This window comes from Sceloporus undulatus, chromosome 4 (assembly GCF_019175285.1).
Source record: "Sceloporus undulatus isolate JIND9_A2432 ecotype Alabama chromosome 4, SceUnd_v1.1, whole genome shotgun sequence".
In the NCBI taxonomy this organism is placed as follows: Eukaryota; Metazoa; Chordata; class Lepidosauria; order Squamata; family Phrynosomatidae; genus Sceloporus; species Sceloporus undulatus.
Genome location: NC_056525.1, coordinates 31,797,995 through 31,823,927, shown reverse-complemented (window position 1 = coordinate 31,823,927; position 25,933 = coordinate 31,797,995). Strand labels below are relative to the sequence as shown.

Sequence of the window (25,933 nt, the reverse complement as noted above, 5' to 3'; positions counted from 1 at the left end):
CTAAAAAATGCTATGAAATTAATAGAGTCAAATTAAGTGAACAGCTGATTTGAAGGCACCTACGAACAGGCACTGATAATTAAGAGATATAGCCATATTAGTCTGTAGAATCAATATGTAGAGAGATCTTGTAGCATCTTTGAGACTATCTGAAGTAAAGAAGTTGGCAGCATGAGCTTTCACAGACTTCAGTCTACCTCCTCAGATGCATATCCACTCTACTTTATGCATCTGAGGAAGTAGACTGAAGTCTACAAAAGCTCATGCTGCCAACTTCTTTGTTTTAGTTAGTTTCAAAGATGCTACAAAATCTCTCTACGTACAGACACTGATCATGATATTTCCACTACTTCCCAAGAAGGGTCCAAATATGACTTAAGCCATGTTGAACCATAACAACATTCCTTCTATCAACAGGCAAAGACTTTTTTTTTTATTCTGACAGGGTTTTGAGAACTGAAGGCTTTAAAAGAAAAAAAAACTTTCAAGACAATGCTGAATCATTCTTGCCATTTGAACTGCACTGTTTCCCAGTGCTTTTTAATCATTTTCAGCTAAATATTTTAAACTGATTTTAAAGGTTGTTGATAGTTTAATTTTATTTCATGATCCTTTACATGTTTTAACTACTGCATACTGTATGGTGTAGATTGTATATTGTAAGCTGCCTTGAACCCCAGTTTTTGGGGGAAAGGCAGGGTATAAGCATAGTTAATAATAAGAATAAATCTCACAAACTAGTTCTATCAGTTTTCTTTTTCACTGGAAAGTCTCCTTCTTTGGAGGTCTTTTACCAGAGGCAGGTTGGCCATCTATCGAGGGGTGTGTGTGCTTTGATTGTGAATTCCTGTATGGCAGGGGTTAGACTTGACGACCCTTGTGGTCTCTTCCAACTCTATGATTCTATGAACAAATGTTATCAGCATAGTCTTCCAGATGTTATCAGACAACAGCTCCCTACACCCCTCACTACTGGAGAGGTCTGGTGGGAAGTGCAGTTTCACATAATCTGGAGGGTTGCCCATTACCCACCTCTGTGCTAATGAGCCTTAACTGCCTACTGAAACCAAGTTACCCCAAATTACTCTGCATTATAATAAGAGATAGCTCAGAACAACACAATGCTGCTGGGAAAAAAATCATTCCACCTGTCCCTGCAACCACTATGAAGATTGTTGGTAATTTTCAATCTACTCAGAGAAGCCCAAGGGGATGGCAAATACCATTATTGTTCCAGCTACTCAAAAAGTCATGGAGCTTCAACACTGCAAGCCCTGGCTCCACTGCACTACTGATGCAATCCAAAATGAGTAGTCAGAACATGTTTTCATTGATCAATATGCAATAAATTTCTTGTTAACTTGCAATTCCACACTATCAATCACTTCCAAAGAGTGTAATAGATGTTTTCCTCTGTGAGACCATTAACATTCTTCAGAGAAGGTTTTGAAGCAGCTGATAATGTGCAATATGTCTGGAAATGCACTATCATATGCTGTAAAGAAAAACTCTGCAGTTGTAAAATTCCTATATGCCTCCTCTATTTCCCCAAAAACTACTAAAGTAAAAGTAAACTCTGTCAGCTTATAGCTTGAAATGTAGGTAATGTTACATTTATCTATGTTACGGGGCTCAAACTCACACAGCCCATAGTCTTGGTCCTCCAGTTCCAAACATGTGGAAAAGACTGGTTATGGCCAAACCATAAACAATACAGATCACACAAACTAGCAGCTGTAACAATGGATTTTTACTTAATGTATAAATAGCAGGTCTGGCTTCCTAAATCAGAGGTTTAGGGTTTAAAATACTCCCCACACTGTAGTCCCTATCCAGATTGGGGATTTATGCCTACTATTCATTAAAATCAGAGACAGACAACTGTTAAGGGGGCAGGAGCCATTTTCCAACCTGCACGCCCCAGGTTGCCATAATTGTCCACTAAAACCCGGGACAAAATGTAGGACAAAATCTAGACCAAACTGTAGGACAACTGCAGGACAAAACTCAGCCCAAAATGTAGGACATTTAAGAAAAATGGAGGACCTTAATTGTCCTACGTTTTCGGCTGAGTATTGTCCTGCAGCTATCCTACAGTTTGGTCTAGATTTTGTCCTACGTTTTGTCCCAGGTTTTAGTGGACAATTATGGCAACCGCCTGGCAGATAGTATTGGTCAATATGACTTGCCCAAGGTTTCCATGGCTGAGCAAGAATTAAAGCCCTGATCTCCAGAGTCATAGTCCAATGTGCAAACCACTACACCACACTGGCTCTCCTTTCATTAGTTAAGTAATCCTTAATTAAATATGGCTTTCATGACATGCAAAATCATCTGCCTGAGATGGTTGCTTCACTGCTCTTCATGACAGGGCTGGCCCTCAATTTGCATCATTTAATCTATGCCTGAATGTGCATATCCTGACCACTGGACAGCTTTGCCCTCAAATGGATTCAAAGGTTTTGTGATGCATTTTAATACTTTACCCAGCTGATTCCCACAACGGTGTGAGCTGAATATGCAATAACTTTGTTATCAAAGTTCACAAGGCACATAGATTTGCACTACATCAGTGGTTCTCAACCTTCCTAATGCCGCGATCCACAGGTTGAGAACCGCAAAGGGGTTGTGACCCACAGATTGAGAACCACTACACTAGAGTATTATAGATTATGGTACCAATCCTGGGTCTTAGGCAATCACTGGGAAAGGGTCGTTTGACCCCCAAAGGGGTTGCGACTCACAGGTTGAGAACCACTGCACTACATGATTGGAGATATGATGTATGCTTGCAGCTATGCAATTACTCCCTCAAAATGAAGGGATGGAAGAGGGTTTTTTAGGTATGCATTATTTCAAGTAGAGATGCCATGTTACAGCTGGTCTCCATGAAAACGCTGTGGACAATGCCAGGTGTGAGCTTCTCTAAAATGCAGAATGGTACAACTGTAGGAGGCATAATTTCTAGGATGTGAGGACAAGAGGGCAACTAAGATGGTGAAACAATTGGATACCAAGACCTGTGAAGAATGCCTCAGAGAGCTATGTTTAGCATGAAGAAAAGAGCACTAAGGAATGGCATGCTAGTCATTATCAAATATTTTAATGGCTGTCACAGAGAAAATGGAACAAGCTTGTTTCCTTGTAAGCTCCAGAAATGGGACCTGAACCAGTGGAATTAAAAGGAAAGAGATTTCTACCAAATATTAGGAAGAATTTTCTGGAAAAAGAGTTGACTTTTTGCTAGAGGTTTTCAAAAAGAGACTAGATAGGCATCTGTCAGGAATGCTGTTTAGGTATGTGTCTGCAGGAGGCTATAGCTTTCATTAGCAGGGGCTGGACTACACGGCCTTTGGGATCACTTCCAACTCTACAATTCTGAGTTGTTCCTCCACATGTATGAAAAAGAATTACCTCTACTGTTTATATGATTTATTCAGACTTATTCAGGAGTACAGCATACTCTAGGACAAATACCCCATAAACAAGATATATTTTGCCTGAAATATGCCAAGGAAGGATAAAAGACACCTTTGAAGAATTTCCTAACAAGTGCTTGACTTGTTCAAATATGTTCTACAATACAACATTCTAATGATACTGAAAATGGAAAGGCTCCAAATTTCACAATACATACATATGAGATACATACATATTAGGCAACCTTACTTACATAGACTGGGAAGTCAACCACAGAGTAACATGCTAAAAGGTCTGTCTGTGGCAAAGAAAATAGTTACCTTAGAGCCAGACACAGACCAGAATACAACCCCATAATTATCTCTTTTTTTCCACAAAGATGATGTTGTAATAACACAATACCTAACATCCTAAACAGTGATCTTGTACGTACTATCTTTGAGACTAAATGAAAGAAAGAAGCTGGCAGCATAAGTATGCATCTTAAGAAGTAGGATCAAGTCTATGAATGTTCACGCTAGCAGCTTCTTTCTTTCAGTGCCCATTCTCCCTCCAGAGGGACCTCGCAGCAACCAAACCGTGCTGGCTCCCCCTGCTCCGAAAAGAACCTGCTAAAAGCGGGTTCTTTTTGGCACACGGGGAGGACGTCATCAGTGTGCCACTGGCGCACTGTGACATGCTCATGATGCAAGGGTGGCGCCCGGAGATATGGACGTGGCACCGCACTTGTGTTGTACACACACGTCACATATGGATGGTGCCACGTAAAGATGGCGCCATCCATACGTATTAGGGTTGCAGAGCGTGCGGTTGCCGCACACTCTGCAACCCTAATTTTGGCACTGACACAGCACTTGTGGCCCATCTGTACCAGGCCTTAGTCTCAACGTTGGTATAAGAAACCTTTGCATACTGATTTTCCAGACTAAAATACTGGCAATGTCTTTTAGTTCTACCATCCTATGCTGTGGTTCAAGAACAGCAGCTTAAGTATACCTGTTATATCTACCTTCTTTCACCATTTATCTCTATTAGCCAATACAGAGTGCGCCATACTAAAATATTTTAAGAAGAAATTTTAGCAACATGGAAGAAAATGCCTATTTGATCCATGCACATACACTCACACACCAAAGGAGATTGTCTAGGACCAAGTATTCACTGTGAATACATGGCATAACATATTTCCATTACAATCTTTGGTAAATCTGCATTAAATGACATTTCAACCTCTTACTCTTTATAGACAACTCCCAATGGACAAATATATCTAACAAAATAGGATGTAATTATCTTAAGGATGCTTGAAGAAGATTAGAAATTTAATAAACAACGCATGTTGTAAATCCAAGATTATTATATATGGAACTTAAGGAACGTGAGCAAAACCTTCAGGATAAAAACAGCAGTATAATTTATTTCACCTGTCAGAGTAAGTGACTAATTATATGCACTAGTGCAATGTTATTCAACCCTCTACTACTGAATTATTTCAATTGCTCTTGATCATTGTAATTGGAAATTCTGCATGCACAATTCATGCCACACACCCATCACCTGCAGAGCTTCAGGCCAATTTTTCTGGTATCTTTTTGTATACTAGTGGCACAAAATACTGCATTAACTAAATAAAGTGGCTCTTCTGGTAAGAACAATTTGCTTCAAAGACGTCAACTGAATGGAGCACAGATTAAAAACAGCTGCAAATGAAAACTATGGAAAGGGAAACTAAGGCTAAGTGGTGAAGCACAAATTTGCATGTAGAAATTTCTAGGTTAAATCCCTGGCATATCCATTTAAAAGCATCCGATATCATGTCATAAAGTTTCTGCCTAAAATGCCAGCTAGCCAGTAGTAAGTGAACATAATTCTGCACTACAATGAATCAGACAAATAGCACCCAAAGCTAAATTTTTAAAATGTAATGTATCACTGTTGATGGGATACCTATTATTGCAAGAAATACTGTATTTTGCTGTTTCACATCTCTCCTCTTCTAATCATGATCTAAAGTCTAGCAGAAAAGATGTGATGTGATCTGCTTTTATATGTGATGTTTTTAATTTGTCTTTTCTTTTCTACATGGTAATTTTATCTATTTCTCTATTTAATTGTTATTATCTTAGAGTGTACGCAATGGGCAGGCTTTTATATACTCCTTAATTTTATCGACTTTGTACAGCGCTGTGTATAATTACAGCGATCTAGAAATAAAGTTTAATAATAATAATAATAATAATAATAATAAAAGTGCACATTTGGTTTAGAATCCAAACTGCTCCTTCAGCAGTCTCAAAAACAACAAATTGTGGTGACAATAAATTTCAAGTATGCGAAGACTAGAGTATATCAATAGGGCAGGATCTTACCCATTAATAGAGACAACTCAAAAGAATTTGACTTGTTTTTCTCATCTGGGGAGGGGTGATAATTTAGTTGGGTGTGCACATTTATAGCCCTTCCAACAAATGGCTCAGAATACAGCTAGGACCATTCTCAAATTTTGTGCTCAACTTACAAAATGCCACAAATGGTTTTGATGGAATTGTCCATCCCCATCTTCTTCCCAAACCCCACACCTTGCATGTACACATGGGTACTCAGTATACAAAACTGTGTAAAGAATGGGGGGGGGGGGGTTAACATGCACCTTATCTATATTCTTGTCCTGTCTTCTCTCTTCCCTTCACTTCCCAATACCCAGCTAAGGACTATAACTTCTTAAGGGATATAGGTGAAGAGAAAACACTGAATGTCCTTGGGAATAATATTGCCCCATTAAAACAGAGTGCTGATAATAACCAACAGCTTCTACGATGAATTTCTAATGGGCTTTTCCTTTACCAGGTACCTTCTATATACAGTCCGTCCTTGCCTTACGGGGGGGATCCATTCCGGATCCCGCCGCGTAAGGCAAATTCCGCCTATGCTCAAGCCCCATTGGAAACAATGGGGCTCGTGCGCGGTGGCGTGGGGCGCAACAGGCGCACACGCCCCTTCAATTGAATGGGACGCGCCGCCCCTTCAATTGAATGGGACGTGCCGCCCCTTCCGCCCCGTGGCTTGAGCGCATATGCTCAAGGCCGCCTATGGTGCGGGCGCGCTGTATATTATGAATTCACATCACTAATCCCCATGATTGTTATTAGGAGTTTGGGTATACATATCCTATGAGTGGTGTCCTATGCACACTTCCTGGTAAAGCACAGCATTCTATGACTGGTAATTACAGTGGTACCCCGGGATACGAATGCGCCGCCTTACGAAATTTCCGGGTTACGAAAAAAATCCATTGAAAAAAACTGTTCCGGGTTACGAAGGTTATTTCGGGTTACGAAAAAAATTTTGGTGCTTTTCGGCGCTTTTTCGCACGAAATCGCGGCTTTCGCTATTAGCGCCTATGGCTTTTTCAGCTTACGAAGATTTTCGGGTTACGAACGCGGCGGCGGAACGAATTAAATTCGTAACCCGGGGTACCACTGTACTGCCAAAATATATATACAAAACTTTTTCTAACTAAAATGTTTTTTTTAAAATGGTGATCAAAATCATTTCAGCATTTAATTAGGCTGTAGAATTAGCTGCTATTCTGCTAAAAAAATTATCATGCCATTTATTCTTGCATTAAATGAAGAGAAAGTAGTGGAACTACCACTCAGGAATGAGTTATTCTATTTCAAAAACCTTTCTGGAAATATGAAGAGTGAAATATAGCACACTTCAAGAGCAAAGCTATTCATATAAAAATCAATAGGGTTAAATTGGAGTGGGGATCACAATCTTCTCATTTAGATTTATTTAGCAGTGCTTTCTATAATGAAAGGAAAAACTTAGATTGCAACAGATTCAGTAATTCTTATGAGCCATGCAAGTGTCACAGAATTCAGGCTGTTTTCCAGAGCTCTGTGAATGTCAAATGTAATATAAGACATTAAATACGCTGTTCTTTGGCCAGAAAAACTCCCACAGTGACTTAAAAGATCAATCAAAACCAAGGACAGTCCCTGCCCTCAGGCTTACAATCTAAAAAGGCACAACAGAAGAGGAGAAAGAGATGAGGAGAGAAAACAAACTAAAAAAACTTAGGACAGCTATTCTTAATGTTATAAAATTCTTACATGTAGAGCTGTAATGGGAAAACAGGTTGGTTATCTATAACTATGGTTCTTTCAGTGGTCATCTGTGTATTGCTTCATAGCATTTCCCATCTGTGTGAGTTGTAGAAACCACAAAAAAGAATTTGGTCTTATCACTAGCCTGAAGTGATCTAAGAACAAAAAATGGGTAGTTTTTCAACTGAGTCAATGATGCGACCCTACTACTTCTCATCTCTTCTTTTGCTGCAGCCTGATAAAATGACTGCTCAACAAAGGATGGGAAAGAGGCAACCCTTGTTTGGCTTTATGTCTTCTCAGCAGAGCTGATGTGACCCAGCTTTACTCTTCTGCTTCTGATACAGCCTAAACAAATGGCTCACAGATAGAATCCACCAAAAGAGCTACAGGTGCCACACATAAAATTCTACCTAGAATATAGCTTTCTTTTTACTAGTAGTTGAGAAAAGGGGCCTAAATTCAACAGGTGACAGCCTCCGATACAACTGTTTCTATCAGTGAAATTAAAAGGGAGTACAATCTTCTCTCTCCACTTTACCATTTCTTTGCATCCCCAAAACTAGCTTTCAAGCACTGGGAAACTCTCCAGAGTTGGTTCTCATGTGGCACTGTAAGTTGTCATGGGAGAGGAACATGTTACCATTGCACAGCAGCAGCAGCAGCAGAATGTTTGATCTAGGCCAGAATTACTATCCTAGGTTCTCTAGCTGTTTGGTTAGAAAGCAGGACAGATACATAAAGAGTGATGAAAAAGTACTATGCTTTTTGCAACCAAGAAGGTTTTGAAAAGTTTGGGGAATTTTTCAAAAGACAAATACTGTACACATTTGTCACCATTTCAAACCATAAGCATTTAAATTTTTTCTTACATCCTTGTTACTGAGTTTTGAGATAATAAATGGGGAATCAGCTGCACTCTGAAACAACTTTATATCATTAAAGGAGGCCATGAGACAAAAATATCCAGCAAAATTAGAGTTATTATGCACCATTTTCACTGATGAACTGAATCGTTTGTTCACAATAGGCTTAGGATATCATTGCATTAAATAAGTGATTGAACTTGTCTGCACTTTTAAATATTTTAATTATTTAAAAAAAAAATAAAAACCATCCATGTGTAATAATGAAATATTCTGCACAGTTCTTTTCTACACTTTATTTTGTTTTCATATGCTTCTTTTGGTTAGGGATTTTTTCTCTCTACTGAAAATTAGACCAATATATTTTACTTACAAATTCATAGTCACCATCCTGAGGTACTCTCCAATCTGAGGAATATCTTTCAGGCATCTGCCTTCCACAGTTGTTTCTTCTATTCTCTTTTTCTTTTTGTTCAAAGTATTCAAGGAAAGATGGTCTAACAGATTCCATTGTTTCATCTCTTCCTATAAATATAAAATGTAAAGGCCACTTTTATTAATTCTAAATAAAAATATTTTATGTACAACCCACTAAACTAAATAACTGTTTACCACATTGCTCTTCACATTACCCACACATAACAATCATGTTAATTTTAACCCTTCCATGCATGAAATAAATGTGCACTTTCTCATTAAAGAAAAGCAAAAGTTTTGGTTTAATTTTTTTTAAAAGATGTAGCGAAGGAATGAAAGTGTGTTTATCTAAAAGCAGTAGCATGATTGAGAATATCACTGATTTAAGAACACACCAATGCCTGTGCCTCAAAGCCCAGGTTACAGCATTGGAGAAATCTGTTATTTCTTCTGTCCGCTGCTATCATCCTTTACTTCATGTACTGGCATAGCAGTCAACATTCACATCTTTTGTACCTTTGAAACTAGGAAACAGTAACAGGCCCGGATGGGATTTATTAGAGAGCCAGTGTGGTGGTGTAATCAGGGCTTGGGAGTAGGAGTAGGAGTAAAGGAGTAAGAGATTTTTAGAGGAGTAGGAATAAGGAGTAACAAAATATATTTGTCACTCTTTATTCCTGTTATTATATTGTACATGCAAACATCAAACAAACAATTTTATTATACTGCACTGGGGAAGGGGCTGGGAGGCAAAGAGAGACACTTACACACACACAAGTGGTGCTTTCCCCCAGGGCTGGGAAGTATAAGTAAGGAGTAAGGAGTAAAGGAGCAAGAGGTTTTTACAGGATTAGGACTAACATTAAGAAAAAATATTTTACTCCAGAGTAGGACAAGCAGTAACCTCAAAATCACCACTACTCCCCAGTTACTTCAGTTGGATCACAGCATGGTTCAACCTTCTTAACAAGAAAAGATGATGAAGATCTCATCTATGTTGCCAAATCCCTATGCTGTCTTTTAGGTTATTTATTTATTGTTACTTAAGATTGCACAGAACTGTGGTTCTAAAGATTAACAAATGTAACTTAGATCACAGTATTTTAATATTTTATGGATATTTTATGGGTTTATTATATTTTAAGGTATTTTCAGGCTCCCTCATAATATGGAAGGCAAGAAATAAGTTTCCCTAACAGACTGTGAATTGCATGACAAGGTTGGTACAACCTGGGAGAGAAGCAGAAAAAGGAACTTACCAACAACCCAATATATTTTGTTGTTCCTGCTATATTATTAAACATTTATAGCATGCTTTACTCTAACACAGCACTCAAAACATTATACAACAAACTAAAAATAATAAGAACCACTCACTCAACCATAACACAGAGCAAACCATTCAGAATGACAGTTTACATGAAGCTTCCATCTCGACCCAGGACATAATGTGAAAGCCTGTTGAAGGTGACAGCCATGGTTTTCACTGTTTGCTAAGAAGCACAGAGAGTGATGACCAAATGGTTGTTAATCCACCCAACCATTACAAAAGTTTCCTATTCAGTTCTTCATTAACAGGCAAGTACTGTTCTCACAACAATCATGTCAGTTAAAAAAAAATGGAAACATACTTGCTCCAGAGTAGCCATTATCATCGCACTTTCTTCTGGACTCCTCCCTGCCCTATGCCTTAGTCAGCACACCTTTAGGTATTTTTCATTATATCTTTATTTTTACTTTTTCACTCAGTTCTGGAATTCTACTAATGCGATTTAAGTTGTTAAAAAAGTGAAAAGAAATAGAAACAAAAATTAAGACAATCAGGCTGCTTGAGAATAGTGAGGGGGAGAGGAGGAGACAATGACACTAGGTAACTGAAAATATTGCAACTGCCCCAGCAGCGACGTTTTGCACCTGAAGACTAATGTAATTGCAAGCTTATTGAGGGGTTTTCTCCATCAACAAAAAGGGATGCCTCAACCACACTTAGAAGACATGTGTTGGAGGTGTTTTGTGCTATAAGTATTGCCAAAGCATCTTTGTTCAGGATCTAACTGCAGTCTAATAGCCATGTATAGTAATCCCCTTGGTCTCTGGGAGGGAAATTTAAGCAAGGCCTCCCCAACCAAACTTAGCAGACATGAAAAAATACAATGGAGAGCAAGGTGCCTTCAGGCACACTGATCGCAAATATGAATGATGTGTTAATGGTTAACATTTTTACTTATGCATCTTTTAAAGAGGTCTCTGCACTTCTTTCTTATTGCTATGTTTTAAATGCTTTTGAACAGTTTTATACTGTATTAGTGCTGTTTTTAATAGGATTGCTTAACTTTTTTTAAAATAAGTTTTTATTATAATCAGTGTTTTCCAGCTATGAGCTGCTTTGTATCTCATGCTGGAGAAAGAGGTGTAAGGTGAATAAATAAGTGCCAGATATATATTTTGAGAAAATTATTCCTTCTCCAGTACTATCCACCTATTTCTGTGCCTTTATTTGCTCATTCTTTCAAATAGAGAGATTGGGCATTGGAATTTTAACAAAACCATGCTTATTAGCAAGCATGTCTACAGAAACCTAGACTTATATACTCTTTGCCCTCATAAGACATATCCATGTATATAGTATATGTTAAATCCCACATGATGCTTCTTCCTAGGTTTGTAGATATGCAATAAAATAAAAGTATAAATTAAAAAATAAAGCAGAACTCATATTAGTTACAGTGGTACCTCGGGATACGAAATACCCAGGTTACGAAATTTTCGGGATACGAAAAAATCCCATAGGGAATTATTGTTTCGGGTTACGAATGTTTTTTCGGGTTACGAAAAAACTTTTGGTGCTTTTTTCGGCTTTTTCGCACGGAATCGCGGCTTTTCCCCATTAGCGCCTATGGCAATTCGGCTTACGAAGGCTTTTCGGGTTACGAAAGCGGCCGCGGAACGAATTACTTTCGTAACCCGAGGCACCACTGTATTTCTTAATTTTTCATTCCTGCCTTTACACTGAAGCCTTGAAACAAGATGCAATGCAGATATACCTCAGTTAACAAAGCAGATGTGCTTCTGGGCTTTACTTCTTTAACAGAAACTTTGGTACCAAATAGTATAGTATGGAAAAGAACAGGGATAGGTTTCTAACCAGTAAAAGGAAATGCAGTTCAACATGTTTCAGCAAACTTTTAATTCAGAACTAACATGCACATGTGAAATGAAACAACCAGGTCAAGCAAGCCTTGCATAAATAAACAGAAAACATTTGCAATGTACTAGAGACTATTTCCAACAGCTTCCACTTTTCTTATGATTTCCATTTTTGTGGTGAAATTTAACATGCCAATCTAGCTGGTGAGGCAGGCTAATCTGCTTTCCTCTTTTCTTTCTATTTTGCTCTTCACACATGCGCAGTGATTTTGGTGGCAGCTGTTTACCTTGCCTCAGTTATTGCAAGGATGTAGCGGGGGGGGGGGGGGTTGGGGGGGTCTGGTCCCCCCCCTTCAGGCCTGGGGGCATTCAAGCTCCTTCCTCCCCCCTTCCTCCTCACCATTAAAACCACGGAGCTCCGAGAGGGAAAGGGGGAAAGACAAACCAAGCTCTTTCCCTTTCGTTTCCATAGAAGTCTGGCTTCCACTCCTCCTCCTCCCTCGCCTCCTCCCTTGTGCTTTTGCCAAAATAAAAGTCTCTTCCAGGGAGGGAGGAAGTGAATCAAGGCACTTTAAAACTCCTCCGTCCCCTCCATCAAAAGCACGGAGGAGGACTAGAGGAAAAAATTCGCTGGGAGCAGGGAGGCTGAGAGAGAGAGGGGGAGGGAGGGTGGAAGAATGGGAGGGTGAGGAGGCTCTCCTCCCGGCCCTGGCAAAGCCAGGAGGAGCCCAAGTGCCGCCCCTAAACTTCTGTTACGGGGCCTGAGGGGAGGAGACAAAAAGCCCTGGAGGAGAGGGAGCGAGGGAGGGACAGGAGGCTGCATCAGGCTGCATCCACACTCAAGAAATAAACAGGTTTGGCAGCGATTTAACTCTTTTGTGGCTCTTGGCTATGGAATTCTGGGAGTTAGCATGTTCTGGGGTCCAGATATCAAGGCTTGGCCCTTTTCTGCTCCTTCCAGCCTTGTTTTTTCTCATTTTTAAAAGAAAAATAAAATAAAATACACTTAGCTGGCCCCTTTTCAGCATATCAATGGGGATGCTTTGATTGAGAGTTCCTGCATGGCAAAATGGGGTTGGACTGGATGGCCATTCTTGGGGTCTCTTCCAACTCTAGGATTCTAGGATTAATTAATTAACCTAAGGACTCAATCTAAAGATCTTGGCCTCTCTGCCCTCCTGCCTTGGAAGCAAAGTCCATTGGAAGACCTCTGGCTTTTACTTTGCAAGGAGTTTTTATTTTCCTTATTTTTGCCTTTTTAAAGGAGTTTCCCCAAAATTCTGCCAGAGGATGAATTGGGGCTCTGGAGTCCTATGGCTCTGCTCCAGGCAATGCTAGACTGCAGGCCCCATCATCCAGCAGCACCACAGACTGCTGGGAACTGCAGTCTAATAAGGCTGCACACTGCAGAAATAATCCAGTTCAACACCACTTTAATGCTATGGAAAATCCTGGGATTTGTAGTATGTTGTGGCACCAGAGCTCTCTGACAAAGAATGCTAATTATCTCACAAAACTACAATACCCAGATGTTGTTGTTGTTATTTTCTTAAATCCCACCTTTCTACCAATATACAGACTCAAGGTGGTGATTTTCCATAGCATTAATCTATAGTATATCTTTCTACAATGTAGATGGACACCTCCATTACATAATTTGTTGAGGATGCTTTGACTGGGAGTTCCTGCATGGCAGAATGCGGTTGGACTGGATGGCCCTTCTAGGGGTCTCTTCTAACTCTATGATTCCATGATTCTGTAGCACTCTGAGCCTACTGTGATTTTAATAGTTTTTAAATGTATAACATTTTAAAGTTATAAAGTCTTATAATGCAAGCCATGCACTGATGGACTATTGCACAATAATTTTGTATTTATTGATTTTATACCCTGCCTTTCTCTCAAAATAGGATTCTCTTAAAGGGGTTTGTTTTTTATAAAAAGAAAGGAAGGTATAATGTCTTGGAATTTAAAATTATGACAGACAGACAGACAGACAGACAGACAGACAGATAGATGAGTCTTGGAATTAAAAATTGTGTGCATGTGTGTATGTAGAGTGTGTGTGTGTGTGTGTGTGTGTGTGTGTGCGTTGGAATTAAAAATCCCTCTTGGAAGTGGGAATGAAATGTTGTGTGGATGCAGCCTGGGTTCTTAGCTCAGCTCAGAAGTTGGAATGCAGTGTCTCAAAGCATGAGCAGAGTGTCTCTGAGCATGAACAGAGTGGCTGCCGCTCATTGCTTGAACAGCTGCGCTTTGCTTTATCGAGCTGAATTTATCTGATGTAAACGCCTTCAGAGGAAGGACTCAGTTTGCATCTGCACTGAAAAAAATAATCCAGTTTGATGCCACTTTAGCTGCCCTTGGCACCATATTGTGGAATGCTGGGACTTGTAGTTTGTTGTGGCACCTGACAGAGAAGGCCAAACAGCTTCTCAAAACTACAAATCCCAAGATTCCATAGCAGCACGGAGCCATAACGGAAGTTCAAGTGGTGCCATTCTAATGTAAACGCTCAACCCCCTTTTTGTGTCTGGGGGGGGGCTCTTAGCCTCTCAAAATGGTGGCACTCAGTCTGGACCCCCCCTTCCCAAAATCCTGGCTACGTCCCTGGTTACTGTTGGATCTTCTAGAACAGAATCCCATTTATTCCCAGGTCAAACTTGCATCACATTCTTTACCATAGCAAGCTGCTTGCAACCCAACATTTAAAATCTGTTTTTCGCCAACCCTCCTTTGCCATCCTCCTAATACCAATGTTGCAAAACAAAAACAAACATAACACACATTCCAGCTAGACAGAAAACAAGAAAAGGAGGGCTAGGCTGGGTTCCTGTAAAAAGACTTTGGGAAAAGGAGCTTCTTTGTCAGAGGCTTTGTTAACTGAGGTTATGAAGTTTTGTTAACTGAGGTATGTAATTTCTATAATGCTGCTTTGTTGGTCTTTGTAGCAAGTGTGTCTCTTAGGGCCGGTACAGACAGGCCAAAATAGAGTTGCTTCGGGTCACTTTGGAGGTATGCGGTTTGAATGTTGCATGTGTCCTAGGACTCTGGAAGCTGTGCCAAAGCCACGCTTCAGTACTAAGGCACTTTCTGGCCTCTTGGGATGCGTGTATCATTTGAACGGTATGCCTCCGAAGTGACCTGAAGTAGCTTCATTTTGGCCTGTCTGTATGGGGCCTTAGACATAAACCCATCTTTTTAGTCTGTAGGATCTCAACAGTATTTGGGGGAGCAGGTGAGTCACGTGACTCCAGACCAGTTCTCTGGCACTCTGATCTGGAATCCATGCCCTGTGAGGACCTTTTTAGGGAGCTGGGTATGTCTAGCTTGGAGAAGAGAAGTTTAAGAGGTGATATGACAGACAGCCCTGTTTAACTGTTTAAACAGACAGCCCTGTTTAACTGTTTAAAGGGATGTCATATTGAGGATGGAACAAACTTGTTTCCTGCTGCTCCAGAGAACAGGACCCGGAACAATGGATGCAAGCTATAGGAAAAGAGATTTCACCTCAATATTAGGAGGAAATTCCTGACAGTGAGAACTGTTTAACACTGGAACACACTCCCTACAGACAGTGGTGGAGTCTCCTTCTTTGGACGTTTTTAAGCAGAGGCTGGATGGCCATCTGTCAGGAGGGCTTGGATGGTGTCTTCCTGCATGGCAGAATGGGTTGGACTGGATGGCCCTTGAGGTCTCTTCCAGCTCTATGATTCTATCTTCACTGGCTCCCTATTTGCTTCCGGGCACAGTACAAGGTGTTGGTTATTACCTATAAAGCCCTAGATGGCTTGGGCCCGAGTTACTTACGGGACCAAATCTCCCTATATAATCCTCCTTGCACTCTTAGAACATCAGGTAAGAACCTATTGGAAATAGCAACCTTTCAATTTGTTGCTAGTTCGCAAAGAGCATTCTCATCAATGGCTCCAAGACTTTGGAATAGTCTTCCCGAGGAGATCCGCTTGGCAGCCTCGTTAGAAACATTTAGAAAAGCAGTTAAAACCGAGCTTTTTAGCCGAGCATACCCCACCTGATATGAATACCCCCGATATGAATGACATGCCCTGTGTATGAGCTCTGCCTTGCTTGTTGATGCTATTGTTATTGTCTGATGTCAGATATTTTATTGTTTTTAGCTGCTTTTAATTGAATTTTGATGTAAACACTTTGTGCTTTTATTTAGTCTGTAACCCCGCTTCGATCCACTGGGAGAGGCAGGGAAACATAAATAAATTTTATTATTAATATTATTATTATGGTTCTATGGAGGTGTGCCAGTAGTCAAAGGCCCCTTAGTCGTTTCATAAGGGCAGAACATAAGAACCTCTCCCTCAAAAGGGAGAATTTATTTGTTGCTGACATATTAGTTTATGACATTATACGGCAAGAGTAGTCAACTCCAGAAAGGGCAGGAGACAATTTTCACTAGTTAACCCACCCAAACCCACCATCTGCACTACACAATGAAAAATGTTTGATACCATTTTAACTGTCATGGTTCCAACCTACAAAATTTTAGGATCTGTAATCTGCAGGCTTACACAGAATGGTCTGCTACTGGACTCCAGTGCTTTAGTTTAATGGAATGGGCGAGACATCTTTAAGAGAGACTTCATCAAGAAAGGTAAAGTGATATAAAATTGCTTTAACTGTATCTCAAAAGCAGCAAAATGTTTTTGGCAGGGCATGGACTGGAAACACTGGAAAACTGTACAAGAACCACCTAAGCAACAGAAAGACAGGGCCCGAACAGACAGGGCAAAATAAAGCTGCTTCGGGTCACTTTGGAGGTATGCTGTTTAAATTATGCATGCACCTGAAGAGTCCGAAAGCCACACCAAAGCCATGCCCCAATCCTAAGGACTGGAACATGGCTTTGGCGCAGCTTCTAGCCTCTTAAGATGCAAGTGTTATTTAAACAGCATACCTCCAAAGTGACCCAAAGCAGCTTTATTTTGCCCTGTCTGTCCGGGCCCACATAAACACTGAATGAAATGCAAAGGGGTGTTGTAGGACGTTTGAGACTGAGAGAAAGAAATTTGTAGCATAAGCTTTCAGTTTCATACACTCAAGTCTCCTTCATCAGATGCATGGAGTGAAACGCAGACTTTCACAACAAATCCAAAAGAAACAGTTGTAAAAGGTATTCACATTACAGTAAACACGCACGTGCACAAACCGTGATGACAGCAGAGGCTGTAATTTACCCCAGAATCAAAGACAAGAACATTACCAATTTTTCTTTTTGACACTCCAGGGCAGAGATGAGAACATGCAGTCTGCAGCCCCCCCCCTTGAAAAAAAATTTAACAACAAAAAAAACCTACTTGTACCCTCAATTTCACAAGGTTTTGAGAGGTTTAAGCATGGGATCCCCCCATAAAAAAAGTGGGAAGCCCAAAAGGGGAAGGCAAATCCTCTTTTTTAACAAGCAAGATAGCTAAAAATTGTACTGAAGTGGAAAGTAAAAGCCTAAGCAGGAAGCAATTACTTTTGGAAACAATCAATTATACTGAATAATTACGGTTGAGAAAGCAGTTGATCCAGAGAAGCTGCTACCTTTCTTTAATTAGCAAGGCTTTGTTGAATAAAGAAACAGGAAAAAGGTTTCCAAGTCAAACATTAGAAGCAAATATGGGGCCAGCCACCTTCATGTATGAAACCATCAGGTCACTGCAACCCTAAAGTCCTAGTCACCTGCCTTTAACACTAAGGGTGTCAAAAGAACAATCCAGAAGTTCCCATTTAGATACCGTTAATATTGTGTTAGAATTAACTGAATGTTTATAAGTATGTTTTAAATTCTACATTGTTTAAATTGTATTTTAAGGGGGGGGTTGGGTTGAGGGTTCAGATTATATATTTTAATTGTAAGCTGCCCCGACTGCATTTTGTGAGAGGCGGAATATAAAGAAAATAAATTATTATTATTATTATTATTATTATTATTATTATTATTATTAAAATAAATTTGGAAAGTGTAAAAAAATTAAAAATCGTTCCTGAAACTACTTCTGTTGCTGATTCCTCATGTAGAGGCTGGTCATGTCAGACCTCTGTAATAGACTGAAATATTAATCCAAGGAAAGTCATAATAGCAATCCTATATTGTGCAAGATTTAGAGCAGAACATCTACTCTTCATGACAGAAACCTCTCGCAAAACTGCAGTATTGAGATAAATGGGATAGGGAATGTGGTTCTTGGTGTAAAAATTAAAAATAGTATTTAATATAAATGGCCAGAATATGATGCAAAATAGGAGCCAGCGTGGTGTTATGCCTTGAGTGTTGAACTATGACTCTGGAGAGCATGGTTCGAGTCATGGTTTCCTGCTCCGCCATAAAAACCAAATGGATGACCTTGTGCAAGTCACATTGCCTCAGCCTCAGAGGATGGCAATGGCAAGCTCTCTCTGAAGAAATATGCCAAGAAAACCCTGTGACAGGATTGCCATAAGTCAGAAACAACTTGAAGACAAACAATACACAAAGAGAGAAAATAAAGCCCAATTTGCATTGGACAGTTAAACTTTCAAACATTAGACATTCTCTTATGCTGACTTACCCCAATAGATGAAGTTCTTATGAAATTCTCTCTTGGATAAAGGAACTGCTTATGTAATCTTACTGTTAAGGTATGTTGCTAGCATCTTTCCTCTTAGAAATGTTACTTAATGTCTAGGGATGAAGCTGCCTATCAAACCATTCAGTCTCCCTTTGTTTTGTTGGCACTGCTATAAATCCAGTATTCCATAACTAATTACTCCACATCCTTGAGTAAATAATCTTCTAATATTTACATTATAATTTTTAAAAGGCAACTTTTAAACATAACTAGAACAGCATATGCTATTAAATCCAAAGTACTGTATAGTGGCAGATCAACTTTATACTGTAGGCCTATTCCTTGTATAAAATAAGGCATAATAAAATTAGGACACACAAGTATATCCAAGACAAGGTGGCTTTATTCCTGATTGTTAATGATTTCCATCAGTGGAAATGAGGAAACGATAAATAATGGGATGGAGTAATACTGATCTTCATAAATCAAGTGCTTAACACACAGTGTCTTAAATCCCATTTATTCTTAAAGGATGTCATTGTTATTTGGGCTTTTTTAATGCATAGAGATCCTGTTGTAACAGAACAAGTTTAATTACAACGCAAAATAAAGCCTATGTCCATCCTTGGGTTTTTTTAGCACTAAAAACCAATGCAAAAAAAAAGACATCTCCTGGTAAACCACATTCATCTCTCCCTTTTATAAAATATGTCGATAAGATTTTATCTGCAATTGTACATTTAATGGATGCCTTCTGAGGTGTCTGTATTTAATTATGCTCCATTTCAGATCTCCAATTTTACAGAGAATGGAATCAGAGTAATGGGGGTTTGGGAATCAAAGTACCGGTATTTAAGTTCTCTACTGTAACTCTGGGTAAAATAACAGCAAGTCACTTGGTACAAAGTTACCTAGACCACATTTCAAAAAGAGCAATTCAACATGTTTCAGCAAACGTCTTATTTAAAACTAGCAATATGCATTTGTGAAATGAAACAGAAAGGTGTTGCATAAGTAAAGAAAAACATTTTCCCTCTTCTAGAGACCACTTGAAAGCTTCTTCCAAAGTGCATTCCAGGATGCCTTTTTTCCCCCTACATCTCCACTTTTCTTATGAATTCCATTTTGGTGGCAAAATTTACTGGTCTGTGTTTTTCCAACATGCCAGAGTAGTTTGTAAGACAAGCTATTCTGCTTCCCCCCTTTTCTTTCTGTTTTGCTCTTCACACATGCTCAGCAGGTGATTCTGGAGACAGTTGTTTACCTTTCATGTTGTGCATAAGTATACACAGAAACAGTAGGATCACATACAGCAGAAACCCATTCTTTCCAGGTCAAACTATTCTGCATTGTTTACTGCAGACATGCTGTTGCAAACCAACACTGAAAGTCTGCCTTCCTCCAACCTGTCTTCATTATCCTGCATATAAATAAATAAATTCCAGCAAGACAGAATTTAAGACAAGGACAAGCTGAGCTGGGCTCTCATAAAAAGATTTTGTGAAAGGGAGCTTGCCAGTTCTAATCATCTCTTGTTTGGAGTAAGAGTTAACATTTTCTCTAATGCCATTTTGATCTGATTTTCTTCTCCCCATTTCTGATTGATTAGTGCTGGCAGCATGCTCTCTCAAAGCTTTTTGCTGCCTTTGGTGAATTAAACTTTGTTCTCCCCCAGCCCATGAATTTTGTATCCTGGACAATACAACACTATGCTGCTGAAAGTTGGCTGGGCTGTTCATTTTCATTTTTAATGCCTGCCATTGCTAACTTTCCTCTCTGTCAGGAAGAGTTGGTGGATGACTGAATCCCATGAAATGCAAGGAACATTGTTCACCTGGTGAGCTGCTTAACTGCTTCTGTGCCTCCTAAAGCACAGGAAGAATATCCCAAGACATCTCAGGTGCTGAAGCAGGTGCTGTCCATTGCCATGATGTAGTGGTAACCTGCCTTGCTTCTCTAGACCAACTTACACTGCCTTAGCTGAGAGATGATACAAATCTAATAGTGTTGAGGGCACAACAATTTCCTCCCTCCTCCTGCATCCTCATTACTGTCCAAATGCATGGTCACAGCCTGGTCTTAATTTTCAGAGCCTTCTTGGCAAAACTGAGTGTGCTGACTTTGAACATTGAACTCTAAGTGCTTCACCCTCATACCACAAACTTGAAAGCTTAGGGGTGCTGTTGCTTTAGCATCTGAGCCCTGAAAGGAGCTTTTAAGAACCTTTACTGGTACCTCAATTGTTATGAGACTTGACTTGCCCTCTCCTGCCCTCTTTCTAGCTCTCTGATGTCCTTTTTGAAATGATGTGATCATAGCAGTGCATAATTGGAGAGTGGTTACAGGTCAGTGTTAAAAGATATGTATTGCCTGTGGAAGGAAGGTTCTGGATTTAATTCCTGATATCTCCTAGTAGGGTTGGAGAGGTCTCCTGGGTAGCTACTACCAGTCAATGTAGAAAATATATATACATTTTGTATATGTCACAGTCTTCTGTCCCATATGCTATATTTAGACATTATTTTGACAGTTTTTAGATAAATGCTTATGGTCGTCTTGTAGTCTTTGAAAAAAGGCTTGGGCAGAAATGTAGCTAGCTAAATTAAATGCATCTTTCATGTTCACTACTTTCTTGAATGTTTTGGAATCAAAAAAGTAGGACATAATTCAGGACAAAATCAGTGTTGATGCCTGTGCTTCATTGTTTGCTGTTCATTGCAGATTGATAAAACTAGTGCCTAACTTCTTAAAGATAAATCTCTGACTCTCTGGTCTGGTTGTGACTTCCCTTTGATTTGCAAGTTGTCTCCATGAATCCTTGTTTTAACAATTACCAGTTGTGGATCTCCATTATTCAAAGGCACTTCTCTCTTACCCTACACATCCAGAGGCTAAGACTTAACTAACAAAATAGGCAATACTTGGTCCTGGGTCTAACTGACTGATTACTGAAGCTATAGCGTTATTCCCTTGAGCTATTGGCATAGATGTCATTTGAGACAGAGGTAGTATTGACCACTGTGATCTCTGTTCTAAAATAAGATAGATTTTACTGAACAGACCAGATGATCTTTTATTTATGGTTTTATAGTTTCAGCTCAGTATCTGGTTAAAATTACTACAGTGGGCCCTTGGTATCTGCTGGGGTTTGGTTCCAGGACCCGCTATGGATACCAAAATCCATGGATGCTCAAGTCCCGTTAAATACCATGGCACAGTAAAATGGTGTCCCTTTTTTGAAATGGCAAAATCAAGCTTTACTTTTTGGAATTTTTATCTTTTTGGAATATTTTCAAGTGGAAGCTTGAATCTGTAGATTAAAAAAATCCATGGATTTGGAGGGATGACTGTATATCTCTCTAAAGAAACCTGCCCTACATTCTGTGGGGACAAATTTTGGTTCACTTTTTAAAAGCAAATCTCTTGTCCCTGTAAAATTAAGTTATTATGTGGTCATTTGTTACCACATGACTCAAAAATAGATTGATTTCCATGAAATTTGGTAGTTATATCTGGTCTGATACAAAACCTAGGCTATGTGGAATATGTAAAATGGCCACTGACATTTCACTATTTTTTTCAAAAGCAGCGGGATGAATTCTACCAAATTCGAAGGATTTGTTTTCAGTAGGTTAACTTATAATACAGTCTACTTGGTAGAACCCCCCCCCCCCTTCTTGAAAACAGATAGATAGATTTAGATGTAATTTGGAGGCGTTATTTGGGATGATCTAATACAAAAATATTTGGTTTGTGGCATATGCAAAATCTACTTGTGACAGATCTAAGGTGGGCCACTCCAGATATTAACCCTACCAAAGTTGGGCAATATTTGTTAATCTATAGTAATAAGAGGATTTTAGTCAGTCAGAGGCATAGTTCTAGGACTATAAAATACCTGAAATTTAGAGTGTGCACATTTGGGTTATTTAGTTCCTAAACATATTTATTTTAATTGTCATTTCTATTTTGGGAGAAAGACAGGATATAAATCCAATAAATAAAATAAAATAAAATGTAGTTTGAAGCTGGGGGAATGGTCTGAGGGACAGCATTATAGGGCTGCCTCTTTCCCCCTGTTGAGGGGTAGCCTCCCAATTATAGATGGATTTGTCAGACTCCCTTCCTCAGGGTACGCTGAAGGTGTACAAAGTCAATAGGCCTTCCTGTGGTTTCCATGAATGGGGCTTCACTTAGACAGGAAACCCACAATGACTCTAACTTGAACTGCTTATCTCCTTGAAGAATTTACGGATATGAAATTATTCTCAGTTTAGAATTTTGCACTTTGCTTCTCAGTCCTTACTTTATTTGATTTTAATTCCAGCAATCATTACTATGTGTTTCACTTACACTTAGCATGACATATTGAGTTGTCCAGTTTTATTCGGAAATAGCATGGTCTGTCTACAATTGAACTTCCATGCTTAGTTGGGGCAACATATTTCTAGTGAATATGGGGTTATATGTGTAATATATGCTGTGTGAACATGCTGAGGTCTAGGTAACTTTGTATCAGGTGACTTGCTGTTATTTTACCCAGAGTTATAGTAGAGAACTGAAATATTTTGGTTCCCAAACCCCCATTACTGTTATTTTACTGGCCAATATTCCTGTTTCAAAGGTTAGGAACATGGAGTCTAAGGCGGGTTACACACCGCCAGTTGGGACGTCCGGAGGACGTCCCATTTTAAAAAAGGGGCGTCTCTTCTAGACGCCCCTGTCCCTAGTACACACTCTGTCCGTACAATATGGTGCCGGCCCTTCTACATGGCCGGCGCCATATTGACGTATCAGACGCTGAGCGTCCGAACGTCGTGCGGCACTAATGACGTCACGAATGCGCCCTTGGCGCTTCGCGACGTCATCAGTGCGCCGCGGAAAGAAGCTCCATTTTGGAGCTTCTTTTTTGCTCCACACGGGAGCCGCGCGGTGTGGCTGCTGCAGCTCCCGCACGGACCAAGCGGCGGCGGTCTATAACCCGCCTAAGTGATTACCACATGGCCCAACTTTCAATTTTAATTCATCTTATTAAAATACTGGGGGCAACAACACTTATTTAACTTAAAAACTTAAAACTAAAAAAATACTTATTATTTAATTTATTTATTATTTAAGAAAACTTAAAAAATACTTATTAAAATACCGAGGGCAAGAAAACCTTCCTAGTCATACTGCAAATCTCCCATATACCTATTAAGTAGTGAAGGACATTCCATCAGCAGGGCAGCACTAACAAGAAAGCCCTCTTTGCCCTGCTAAGTCTTTACATCTCTAATGAAATAAATAAATAGAAAAGAACCTCAAGCCTTCAAGTATGGGAAGCCATATACTTTCTCGACTGCAAGTCTACACTGATGCAGAGAAATAGCAAAAGACTTCTAAGAGCACATCTGCATCATTTTATCAGACTGTCCATATACAGAATGGACATCAGAACGCCTATCAGATATCTTGCCTATCCACAGATAGGAAGTCTGTGGAAGTGAACAGATGTTACAGTATGTATATGGAAGATGCACTGTGGACATAAGAAATCCTTCTTTCCTGACTCTTATGGAGAACTTCCTGTATTTTTGCAATAAGTTCCTTTCACTTATACTAGTGTACTCTTCCTATGTTGAACTATACATCCTGATAACTTGCAGCCAACAGTCATGCAGTTTGGGCATTTCAATCACAGGAATGATTGGTTGCATGAGCCTTCTTGGCTATGATAAACCAACTATGGTATATCCTTCCTTTGGAGGCCTCAGTACCACTAACACTAGTATCATTTTGGCATCAAGATAAAAACATCATTTTTCATTAAAGTCTTTGAGGCCTATCTCATTTATTCCAACACTTTTAAAAACCTATTTTAATCTGTTAAATTATTTAATATAGTTTTAGTCTTTTTCAATTATTTTTATTGTTTTATATTTTAATTTGTTTTAAACTGTATAATTGATTTTATTTGTTCACCACCCTGAAATACTAGGACATAGAGCAGGATATAAATATTTGAAATAGTAGTAATAATGTCCAGTAGAAAAAAGTAATAGCCCCAGCAGTACTATTAGTAGTAGTAGTAGTAGTAGTAGTAATAATAATAATAATAATAATATTTTATTTATATTTCCCACCTCTCCCTTTGGATCAAGGCAGGATTACAGCAGTTAAAACAATACAAATACAATCATTCAATAAAATTACAACATTATTAATAAATAGTTGCTATTATTCCAGTGGTGCAGGTGGAGTGGATGAGAATAAGCATTTGCAAGACTGTGAACTTTATCGCACAGGACCGCTCTCAGAACAGAACAGGGGACGAGTGGGGGACGCATTTTACCGCACACACAAGTCCCTCACTTGTTACGTTCCGTTCTCCATCCGTTCCCCATCTGTTCCAGAGGGGACGCTTTTTGAGAACTGTTCAAAACAGTTCTCAAAAACCGCCCCTCTGGGGACGGATTGGGAGCGGAAGAGAAGGGAACGGAACGAGTGAGGGACTTGTGTGTGTGGTAAAATGCGTCTCCCACTCGTTCCATTCCCTGCCAGGCTCCTTTTGGATCGTTCTCCATCCGTGCTGGAGCCCTGAGCAATAGTCCTGTGATTGCCTGGAGGAGGTACAATTTAGAATGGGGTAGTGTGGGGCTGGAAAGAGAAACTGTGTTCACAGGTAAGGGAAAGGCTTATTATGGGCTAAATCCTGTTGTTAGTTCTGACTAGAGTAGATCCATTCAATAAATGAGATTGTTGTTATGCGTCTTCAAGCTGTTTCTGACTTATGGTGATCCTAAAGCAGACTGAGCATAGGGTTTTCTGGGGCTGAGAGTGTCTGACTCACCTAAAGTTGCCCAGTGGGTTTCTATGGCCGAGCAGGGACTTTAAGTCCAGTTTCTCAGAGTTCTAGTCTGACACTCAAACTACCACACCGTGTTGGCTCTCACGATAGCATTTAGCTATGTGTTAAATCAATAACGAATTTAATAGTTCAACCCAATTAAGACTAATCAATAGGATGTCAGGATGTTTAAAAAAAAGTAAAGGTAGTCCCTTGACATGAATGTCTAGTCGTAACTGACCGTAGGGTACAGTGCTCATTTCCGTTACTAAGCCGAAGAACCAGTGTTGTCCGAGGAGTGCTCTGGTGGTTATCTGGCCAGCATGACTGCACTGAATGCTGTTACCTTCCCACTGAGAAGTGGTACCTATTTATCTACTTGTACTTTTGCAAGCTTTCGAACTGCTAGGTTGGCAGAAGCTGGGACTAGTGACAGGAGCTCACACCACCATGCGGCACTTGGGCCTTGAACTGCCAACCTTCTGATCTTCCAATTATGCCAATTCCAATGATCGGAAGATCATTGGAATTGGCATAACCACTAAGCCATAGTTAAGATATAGTTATTAGTAT

The 25,933-nt window shown here is 39.6% G+C and overlaps 1 protein-coding gene across 3 annotated transcripts in view; it reads right to left on the bottom strand.

The window, feature by feature from the left end:
* STK4 (serine/threonine kinase 4) overlaps positions 1-25,933 on the bottom strand; it is a 97,414-nt gene that overhangs the window by 36,321 nt on the left and 35,160 nt on the right. For all 3 annotated transcript variants that reach the window (XM_042461831.1, XM_042461830.1, XM_042461832.1), the window contains one exon: positions 8,772-8,923. In XM_042461831.1, coding sequence (XP_042317765.1) covers positions 8,772-8,923 — 152 coding nt within the window. The remainder of the gene's footprint in view (positions 1-8,771; positions 8,924-25,933) is intronic.